At 43.7% G+C, this 10,814-nt stretch overlaps 1 protein-coding gene across 2 annotated transcripts; it reads right to left on the bottom strand.

Annotated features, from left to right (window-relative positions):
- Window positions 1-270: 270 nt before the first annotated feature.
- Window positions 271-9,339, bottom strand: gcdha (glutaryl-CoA dehydrogenase a). Of its 2 annotated transcripts, XM_064324063.1 has the most exons (13): window positions 9,233-9,339; window positions 8,946-9,011; window positions 8,195-8,306; window positions 7,647-7,679; window positions 7,393-7,533; window positions 6,754-6,816; window positions 6,216-6,386; window positions 5,723-5,852; window positions 4,964-5,180; window positions 4,491-4,594; window positions 2,586-2,711; window positions 2,195-2,355; window positions 271-1,316 (listed from the first exon to the last, which is right to left on the bottom strand). In XM_064324063.1, exons 3-13 carry the CDS (start codon window positions 8,295-8,297, stop codon window positions 1,243-1,245), a joined length of 1,323 nt encoding a protein of 440 aa, XP_064180133.1. In that variant the 5' UTR covers window positions 8,298-8,306; window positions 8,946-9,011; window positions 9,233-9,339; the 3' UTR covers window positions 271-1,242. The 2 variants fall into 2 exon arrangements, with proteins under 2 accessions (XP_064180133.1, XP_064180132.1); XM_064324062.1 differs by having other exon boundaries at window positions 8,946-9,313.
- Between the last annotated feature and the right edge of the window lie 1,475 nt (window positions 9,340-10,814).

The raw sequence follows: 10,814 nt of genomic DNA, 5'->3' as shown, positions 1-10,814 counted from the left end.
CACTGCTTTCAATCCAAAACTTTATAAACATCCAGACCAATTAACACAGCTCATTCAAAAAGATCTTTCCCTACCCACAGTGCCCTAGTGATTATCGTTACACAGCCTGCCCCAACTCTGTGCTAAAACAAAGCCAGTAAATTTAATTAGCAATTTAATTAAACAACATGTATCATAGGAAACACAAAAGAAAACCTGGTCATATATTGTTTTGTCTTTGTTTTCCTTTGTCCTTGTCTGTCTTTATACACAAGACTCAAACGGCTGACATATTGTTTTCACAACTTCTCATTTTTAATGTACCAATTCATTTATGCGCCTCCTTTTTCCAATTATACATAGTTATACTTGATTTTGCAATCCTCCATGAAACCTGAGAAATGATAATACGCTGACTAGCGTAAAATTATCTGAGCAACAGACAATTCCCCCAAATCCCAAAAGAACACAACAGTGTGATTATGAAACATAAAAAAGTCACAGAAAACTTTTACAGAAAGTAAAAGCAAGGTATGCTGAGTTATCGTCACAGAGAGGTAGATTAGTTGGATCATGATGTCCATGTGTCAGTTATATCACAATAGAAATAGAAAACCCAAAAGAGGATTCATTTGTGAAAACGGGGAACAACATTTAGCAGTTTAACAGTAACAGTAACCAGTAACAGTAGCCCTGCCTGAAGGACACAATAAATTAGTCAATCAAAAAATAAATTCCAATCATTATCCTATATTATCATCACTCTTTAATAGTTAATACTTGTCATGATAATTAGGACAGCAAACTAATTTCCTTGTTTGCACAATGTCAAGCACTCCTTTCTCACTTTCACCACTAGAGATCATTTTCCTAAACATTACTTTTTTTTGATATTTTCTACTGTTCTGAAGTTCTGAAAAAAATCTGTTTAAATGAAACATACCCTCATTGTCCCAACAGTTCATTTTCAGAGTAAAAAAATGACAACTGCAGATCTCCTACAGTAATGACAGGCCCAAACAGCACTGCCTTTGAAAGTGTGTAACGCAATATTCTCGAACTTTGACCTTTTCCGACATGCTTACATTGCAAGCTGTCCCAGGACCCCCGCCATTCCGAAAATGAAAATTTTTTTAAAGGCACATTGGAGTGAAAATACAACACTGTGCTCGGACTACAGTCCGTGTCTCTTTCTCAAGAATCAGGTCATGATTTAGGTCCAGGTTTTTTTCGTCGCCACTCAGAAAAATCTTCAGTTCAGATCTACTTCTCCACTGTGAAAGACTGCAGTCCGGTGATGGCTCTGCCTAAGATCAGGGCATGGATGTCATGGGTGCCTGCAAGAACAGACAGGGGAAGATCCGTGAAACATGAATCAGAAGTTCCACCCTCTTCCCCACGCTGCCGGCGGGGCTCTTGCCCCAACCCTCGAGAGTGCTTCGAGAGTCGTCTAGTCTCCCCCACCTCTGCGGTCCAGCCCCTCCTTCGTCATTGCCTCCACCCTGCCCACATCTGCCGCCACCTGCTGTTCCCCATCACCGTCACCCGGCCCCACCCATCATCTGAGCCACATCATATATCATATCTTGTGCATAAACTGGCTGACATGCTGGTCACCAGTCAGCACCCTGAGCCGACCAGAGGAGGATGGGTTTCCCCCTTGAGCCTGGTTCCTTCCAAGGTTTCTCCCCATCTGCCACAGGGAGTTTTTCCTTGCCACTGTTGCCTTGGGCTTGCTCCTGTGGGGGTTTAGGCTAGGGTTGTCTGTAAAGCTTATTGTGACAACTGTTGTGAAATATGCTATATAAATAAAATTTGATTGATTGATTGATTGATATGTAATATAACAATTAGTTAAAATCATATTTTGTTCTATACATGAACTTCTGTCGTCAGAACACATGGACCATTACTGACCTCTACTGGTGATATGTTATAGTGCTGAGGATATGACAAAGATATCCCAATAAGTTCTTGTCTAAAGTTCTACAAGTTCTGCATCTCACATATCTCATGTCTCACAGTGTATTTCTTAGGCTACGACTTTCTTCCATTTTTATCAAGCCTTCGCATCTGCTTGTGCTTCGTGCGTTGGACCCAGCCTCTCTCCCTGTTCTTTTAAACTTCTCGTTTCCCTTCCAGAACTTTCCATTCCCGCATTTCTCTTTCTCTCAGCCTCTCTTCCCCCTCTCCCTCCCCCTCCCCCTCCGCTCACCCTCGTAGGTGTTGACGGCCTCCAGGTTCATGACGTGGCGGATGATGTGGTACTCGTCGGCGATGCCGTTCCCGCCCAGCATGTCCCGGGCCTGCCGGGCGATGTCCAGCGCTTTGCCGCAGCTGTTCCTCTTCAGCATGGAGATCATCTCTGGGGCCGCCCTGGGAAAAGGACGAACAGACGCATGAACGAGGGCGCGGCCTCCCCCCCCCCCCAAAAAAAAAACTAAGAAATGCACTCCTCTTCTCTGGCATTAATTGCCTTTTTACTTTCATGACTTTTTTAAAAATCACATTTTTCCTCATATTGTCTTAAGGGGAAAAAAAAAAAAAAAACAAAACAAGCTCTAAAATGTCTTCAATTCCCCAATGACGGAATAAAGAAAGCTCACTTCTTCTCATCGATGAGTCTGCCAAGCTGCAGACAAGACTGCAGTCCAATGGTGATCTCTGTCAGCATGTCGGCCATCTTCTTCTGCATAAGCTGGTTCCTGGCCAGGGGAACGCCAAACTGTATCCTGTCACATGGGGATGGAGGAAGGGAGAAGGAAGATTTCAGATGGACCACACACAGCTGCACACTAACCCTTAACCCAGGGGTGTCAAACTCAAATACACAGTGGGCCAAAATTTAAAACTTGAACAAAGTCGCGGGCCAACATTGAACAAATGAACCTTTTAATATGGACCCAAACAAGTTTTGCTTTAACATTGAATATGGAACAAGCAACGCTTATTACTATACAATATATAACAATAGTGCAGACATGCAAAATCGAATTTCAAATAAAAAAACACATCAATGGCATTAATTTATTAAATGAAATTTAAATAAAAATCGTATGCCTCTTTTCTATTTGCAGCCTTCTGATTTAAATATCAAAATAAACTTTTTCCACAGGCTAATAATTTTAAAAATAAAACAACAATAATAAATCAATCAACCATTCAAGCCCATGCCTTGGAGTAGCAAGAAAAATGCATAAAGAAAAGGTTAATTATTGCTCAGTTTGCTACACACTGATCTAATCTGATTTGCCCAAGCCAGATACCTGGCATCTCTTCTTGGATGCTAGTTCACCAATGCCTGGGCTCAGGCTCTGAGCTGAGGAAATCCTCAGTATCGAGCGAAGGTGTTCATCAGTCAGACGTCTCCTGTGAGATGTTTTAGTCATCTTCATCGAGGAGAAAAGTTGCTCACATAGATAAGTGCTGCCGAACATGGAGAGCATCTGAGCAGCTGAGATGTCACACAGAAAGGCCAGCTCACACAGAAACTTTGCTCCCGGAGCTCTGCTGTGTCCTTCCTTTGCTTTCCAGAAACTGACATTACTGCGGAGGACTGAGCTACAGTAGGGGCTACAATCTGTGGTCACTGGGGTGGGAGGTGGCGTCTCCGACCACGGTCCACCTGTGCGAAGTCAGAAAATGCAGGCATCCCATTTTGTAGTGGTTTCATTATAGCGTGTGCTATTTACAGCTGCACTAGACGACCATAAAATAATCCTCCTCTGAAGTTTTGCGGTAGCCGAGTCATTTTTACTATTTCCTTTAGCCCACTTAACCAAATAATAGTTGGCAGAAAGCGTAATCAGCTAACGCTTATTTGCTATATGTGGTAGTCCAGTAGCCTATGCTAAAACAGTTCGCAACTTCGGCTACCAAGCCATTTGACTAGCTAGCTAACCCTAACCGGCAAATATTCCATCTGTCAAACGTGTTTGACGGCTTGTCAGTCGTGTACATTCCGTAAATGTCTACCTGGGCTATGCTGCACGAATGTGACAAAGCTAGAAGCTAGCAAGAAAATAATAATTAGAAATTCAATGTACATTATTTTTGTCTTTATGCAACAGGTGGAAAACTTGCTGTACAAATTGCTATCTTATTAACCATGGATAGCTTACCTAGCTCACTGGCAAGCTGATATGCTAGCTAAGCATATTCGTTTTGCCGAGAAACATAAATTGAAGATAACTGAACATAATTCGTTCTGCAATCGTTCGTTCAGGTTGATGGGCTTTTCCGCACCGGACTGTCAATCACATAGTAAAAATCACAAGACCGCTTAACTCTATGGTTTTGGCTCCAAATCGAGAACATGGCCGCGCCGCGGGCCAGAGTTTGACACCCATGCCTTAACCCCTATTTCCCCTACTCCAAATCCAAAGTTAAACACACACTGCTGCACGCAAAGTGATTTCTCTAATAATTTATCACATCCCGGAGCAGAACTGCTACTTGTCCCCCAAATCGTCCCCACCATTCACAGACCAGACTTTTTCCCGCCTCTTTACCTGTCCAAGGTGTACTGGCGGGCGGCGTGGAAGCAGAACTCAGCGGCGCCGAGGGCGCCCCAGGCAATGCCATAGCGGGCGTTGTTCAGACAGCCGAAAGGACCCTGTCCAGAGGCAGGGAAGGGGAGGAAAGTTCAGGAAACGAGCTCACGATTCGCTGTGCAGCGGCAGCACCGATTCCGACTTGTATTCATTGCAGCAAGTATACTGCGATTACTGTATGTGTCTTGTTTCATTACAACTAGTGCAGCTGTGAAAGATATTGAAAGATATTAATTTGCCTTTACTTGTAAAGGGATGGTACAGTCTTAAAGGCCAGAATCAATAAATCAGTTTAAGTGGGTGTTTGGTTACTACACTAAGCGAACATTCATTTTAAGATTCAGAAAACTTGAAACTAACTTTGACTTCTTGTCTAGGTTGCCGTTAACAGTATATAATATAAAATATTAATATTATGGTAAGTCACTCACTCCCAGGCCGGAGACTTTGGGCAGCAGGTTCTCCTCGGGCACCTCCACCTCGTCCATCACGATCATGCCCGTGGCGGACGCCCGCAGGGAGAACTTGCCCTCGATTTTGGGCGTGGTCAGGCCCGGCATCCCGCGCTCCAGGATGAAGCCTCGAACCCGGCCGTCCTCGCACTTGGCCCACACCACGCAGACGTCCGCCACGGGGGAGTTGGTGATCCTGGCGCGGGGGGGGAGGGGGGGGGGGGGCAGGGGAGGCATGGGGAAGTGACACAGATAAAAGCCACTGTGACGTTCCACTTCACGGACAAGGACATCGTAGTCAAGGGCGACAACGCAACAGAGTCGCTTATGCATGAGCACCACGGCTAAATATAGGGGTGGGGTCAGAAAGCGGGATAGTTGAGTAACAGGAATTTCATAAGCTGCCAAAGTAGCGTGTGAGCACACTCAGACTCCCGGATCAGGCTGTACACGTTAAAGTGCAGAGCGACAGTGATCTCAAACAGAACTGTAACTGACCTTCGCCCTGGCTAGCTCAAACAGAATTCGACTTGCGCCTCTAACCGAGTACCTCCTCCTGGAGCTGAAGGCAGCGCAGTAACGCTGCGGGACTGAGAGCTACAGCGTTTCCCCGAACCCTGGTCCCGAGGGCCTAACTGTGTACGTTGGGGTCTCATCCCAGGGGAGCTCTAGATTGAAAATCGGGCTCAGAGTGAAACAAGCGGAAGCTTCCCCCGGGGGCTCGGAACCCCGGCTCACCAGGTCTTGGCGCCGGAGATGGTGAAGGTGCGGCCGGAGGGGTTGTACTTGGCCCGCGTCTCCATGCCGCCGGGGTCGCTGCCGTGGTTCGGCTCCGTCAGCCCAAAGCAGCCCAGGATCTCTCCGCGCGCTGCAACAAACACACATCACATTACATTACATTACAGGCGTTTAGCAGACGCTCTTATCCAGAGCGACGTACAACAAGTGCATTAGTTCAAGGTGCAGAGGTGCAAAAGAAACACACTAGAGTGAAGTAAAGATCGCAGTGCCAGAAGTGACCACATAGATCAGGACTCCAACCCTGTAGAGTAACCTGTTCAGCAAACAACACACGACCCGGACGTGGGGGCCTGATGCATAAAAAAACCAACACCGGGGGGGGGGGGGGAATAAAAAAAACGTGCGTGCGTCCGATTCCTGAAATGCGCTCAAGCGCACTAACACGCAGCGTCGGGCCAACGGGCCTCTCGGGGCTCGACGGTTCCCTTACCGAGCCTGGGCAGGTACTTCTCCTTCTGCTCCTCCGTCCCGTAGGCGTTGATGGGGTGCATGACCAGCGAGGACTGCACGCTCATGACGGAGCGGTACCCGCTGTCCACCCTCTCCACCTCCCGGGCGATCAGCCCGTACGCCACGTAGCTCGTGCTCGCGCAGCCGTAGCCTGGGAGGGGGACGCGCGCGCAAACCCGCGCAGCACGGGGGGAGAGAGGAGGGGCACAGGGGAACGCATCAGATTCAACACTGCAGTTACCACTCCGCCACACATAAGCCCCCGGTTCCTGTTCCCGTGTTTGTGTGAGAGGTGGTGGCTCCATCCCACACTGAACTGAACAACAACAAAAATAAAGACAAACACTGATGATGCTAACTGGTCCACATGCACACCCCTGACGTTGTAGCTCCCAGCAAAGAGAGGGTACATGAGAGAGGGTACAAGAAACAGTAATAATAATAATAATGTTATTATTACAACAAAGGCAGGGCTACCAATTATTAATGTATGGCTGTTGCTTATGTGAATCGTTTACCTGTGATGGTAGGGCCCAGAACTCCCAGCTCCCCCATCTCCGAAACGATGTCACGATGGAACACTGAGCATAAACACACACAGGCACGCACTCGAGTTCACAGACTTTCAGTCAGCTGCTAATAGGCGAAGGCAGACATCAATCCCAGCAAGATACACTGCACGCACTGCAACTTAAAAACACCGCGAATCAAAATGAACTGTTTGTCAATAGATATATTATATAAACAGAACCAGAGAAAACAATGAAATGATATACATGATACTAACACTATTTTATTCAGGGGATATTTTAAATAGTCTTTTTTTATCTTGCTAGAATTTGTTATATCATTTGTAGACCATGTTAATTGCGTAATTGACATTTTTCCATTTGAACTACTCAGCAGTGCAATGTTTATCGGAATCCTAATCAGAAGTAATCTTGAACTGAATATCCATACAGAACAAACATGCATGTCAGACCTTCTGTGCCCAGGTTTATAAATGATTTTTGTTACACTAAAAGGAAATATTATTCTTTTTGAAAAAATATATACATATCAATCTTGCAGCTTAAATAACATTTCAAATGCAATGAAGCACAGGGTAGTTAAATTCCATAACCTGTTCCATCACTAATGTACTCATAAGCACTAACCCTCCTTCCTGTTGGCCATCAGGATGCGGGGCATGAGTTTCTCCTGGCAGTACGTGCGGAAGGAGTCCCGAATCATTATCTCATCTTCGGTCAGAAGCCCGTCCAGATCCAGGGCATCTTGCCAGTTGAACTGCACCTTGGCTGGGGTTAAATAAAAGCTCCGTTCATCCCAATACAATTCAGAACTAACAATATTTTTATTTTAGAATATCAATTTCAATTTCAATCAACAACAACATCAAGAAAAGACTCACGTGCTTTAGCTGCTTTTTTGTCCTTTGCTGTCTCTGTAAATGGAAAAAAATATAAAATTGCTATTTACTGTTTAAAAACTGGAGCTGCACAGTTACATAAATACAAGTGTCATCACAGTTAACTGTGTGAAACCAAGCGATTATTAACCTTTATTTATACAGGGAATGCATGTTCTTTTGCTCTGTGAATACCTCCCCCCTCCCCAAAGTAGACTAACCTGCATGAATTTGGATTGTGGGAAGAAACCGGAGTACCCGGAGGAGTACCCACGTGAGCACGGGGAGAACATGCAAACTCCACACAGAAAGGCCCCGAACGGGATTTGCTATGAGTTGACTGCGCTACCCACTGCGTACACTTTCTATTAAGTCTTGTGGGAGTTGTTAGTGCATGCAGTGTCTACATATTTTTTTTAATGTCAGTTTTTAGAGTATGAGCAATAAGAAACTCTGTTCAAATACTTTATAACTTTAACAAAATATATCCACTTTTATCATAAGTAGTACTTCAAAAAAAATGAATTCTTAAAGAACATAAAGTGATTTACCTAGCTGAATTTGCGCGGCAGTTCCCTGTGCTCTTGATATTGAAATAGGAGCACATCTCTGGTAATTGGTGAGCAAACGAAAAACTGCATTTCTTAAAGCCATATCTGGTATCTGGAATAAAAAAAAGAGAGATACTGTTAATGTACTTTAATGTGCACAACAATTTTATTTCTTAAATGTACATTTTTTGTTTATGGTAATTGAATTGTATTTTTCATATTTTGTATTTTCTGAAATATTAGCGCAAAGTATTAAAACGGAATCAGTATGCATAATCAGAGCTGGTCATTTAGCTTTGAATTGAAATTTTTCCTACTAATTTTCTTATAAATTTAGAAATTACAATTGCATTTTGATTATATCTTTGAAGTGTATTGTGTACTGTACTTTGAAAATCTCACTACCAAGTTGTGTTCAATATTTTATCCTTCACTACTGTTTTGGTGTGTCTTTGTAAATTACTTTGTTAACGTTTACCTAATTTGCAAACTCAAGCAGTCGAACCATAAGGGGTATAAAGCTGATGCACGTTTCATAATATGGTTATTTCGCGTTGCATAACTTCTCAGACTATACCATACTATACCAGAGACTGTAAAAAATACATACGACACAACCAAGACAAACAGCAAGGGAGGAGATTATCATAAACTCCCAGAAGTAATGCTTTCCTGCTTCACAAGCTATAACGTCATGTTATAAAGTGATGCTTGATTTGTACAGAAATATAGCAACACAAAAACTGTTTACCTCTGGAAAGCGCGACAGCTCCCCGTTCCAATACTGTACGCCCAAGTATCACGCCTACAGAGCACGCTGTTAACAAAAGATCAAAGCTGACGTCACGGTGAGAATCGTCACGTGACTTCCCATAAACTGCTAAGGTAACTCCGCCATGTCTAATGTGGCCAAGTCTGAAACGGTGTACAAGTTGCCTATAAGTTTTTTTTTTTTTAAACCGAATGTAAGCCACCGTAAAATATTTACGCAACGCAATGCCAACTATTAAAGCTGTTAATAATCATGCAGGGACTAACCCGCTTTGATTTACGAATAGTGCAAAAACATTGCGACAGTTCCCTCATTCAACATGGCGTTTGAACGACTGTCAGACAACCGAAACGACGCAGGTGGTGTCAGTTAAACTGGTTGCTTGATTGGTTTGTTGTAGAGGCGTGGCAAATCTAGACTGTCCATTGGTAGTAAAGGTGCGCTCAAAACATACCGTTCATATATCTTGGCTATTTTCAGATGCGGCAACAGTTACACAAGTGTCCTACCACTACAGTAGTTCATGGAAGAATTTGAACAACCACTGCCTAGCCAACTAATATGCATTCATGCACAGGTCATACTATGCTTTGGTATACATTCTACTTCAATGTCAAATGTTTCAGGAAACCATCACAAGTATTCATGGAAATATATTAGGGAGAGTTGTCACAATGGAATATAGCTCCTGAACTGCTGATTTTTCTGTTTTTGCCTTTTATTATGGATGTGGAATGTTCCATTTCTCCTGCAAATTATTGGATAATGAAACAAAATGCAGCCATTTGCTGAACTGGAAAAGTAAGTTGGAATTGTATGACACTGGGGTGAACACTCCTTTTGTTTGAATTAACCCCAATGAATTAGGGGTTATTAATTTGACTTATCGCCTGAAGGATGACAACTATTAACGTGTAGAGCCTCCTTACCTTTGCTGCGGCACTAGATTTATACTTGGTCCAGCGGGAATAGTGCCCACCACTGACCCATCAACACCTCAAAGCTGCAATTCTGTTTTCCCAGGAGGTCTCCCATCTAAGCACAAACAAGCTCACACCGGCTAGCTCCAGCAGCTGGACGTGAGAAGGGTATATTGTGGTATGACCCACATACACACACACACACACACACACACGATGAAGGATGACTCATCTGACCATATCACTTTCATTCCACATCTTTGCTAGCCAGAGCCTATGGTTTTAGCACCACTGAACTCCCAAATGTGCATTAGTCTTTGTAATGAGGGGTTTATGCAAGGCAACCCTGCCGTAATATCCCTCTCTGTGTTGTTGTTGTAGGCAGTCTGTTCTTGCTGACACAGTCTGATCGCATCCTGCATTGACATTCTCAGTCAACTGAGGAAGGGTTACGCTTCTGTTTTTCCTTAAATATCTCAATAATGCACGAGGATCACAGTCATCAAATGTGCGCTTTCGACCACAATTTTCGACCTTATTTACTGATGTCTTTCCCGTAGATTTCAATGCAGATGTCACTTTAGTCACCGTTCCTATTGAAACACCAGCCATTTGAGCAGTCTTTGTGACTGAAGCTCCTGCCATCCCTGCCCCAGTAATGAACCCTTGTTCAAAGTCACTTAGATCTTTTCCTCTTGCCGTCTTGATCCAAAATCGAGGTCAACTGGGCCTGCTCAGCATTTTTATACACGCCACAGAGCATTATAGGATGCTAATTGCTTAATTGTATCATGCAATACACCTGTATGGAAACATCTGCATTCGTTATGTTTCTCCACTCATTTATTCATATTTTTCCATTATTTTGCCACCCTTCTGTATATATATATATATATATATATATATATATATATATGGTGATGCAGGA

This window comes from Anguilla rostrata, chromosome 2 (assembly GCF_018555375.3).
Source record: "Anguilla rostrata isolate EN2019 chromosome 2, ASM1855537v3, whole genome shotgun sequence".
Taxonomy (NCBI): Eukaryota; Metazoa; Chordata; class Actinopteri; order Anguilliformes; family Anguillidae; genus Anguilla; species Anguilla rostrata.
Note: the sequence above shows the minus strand (reverse complement) of the source record. Positions and strands in the feature narration are given on the sequence as shown.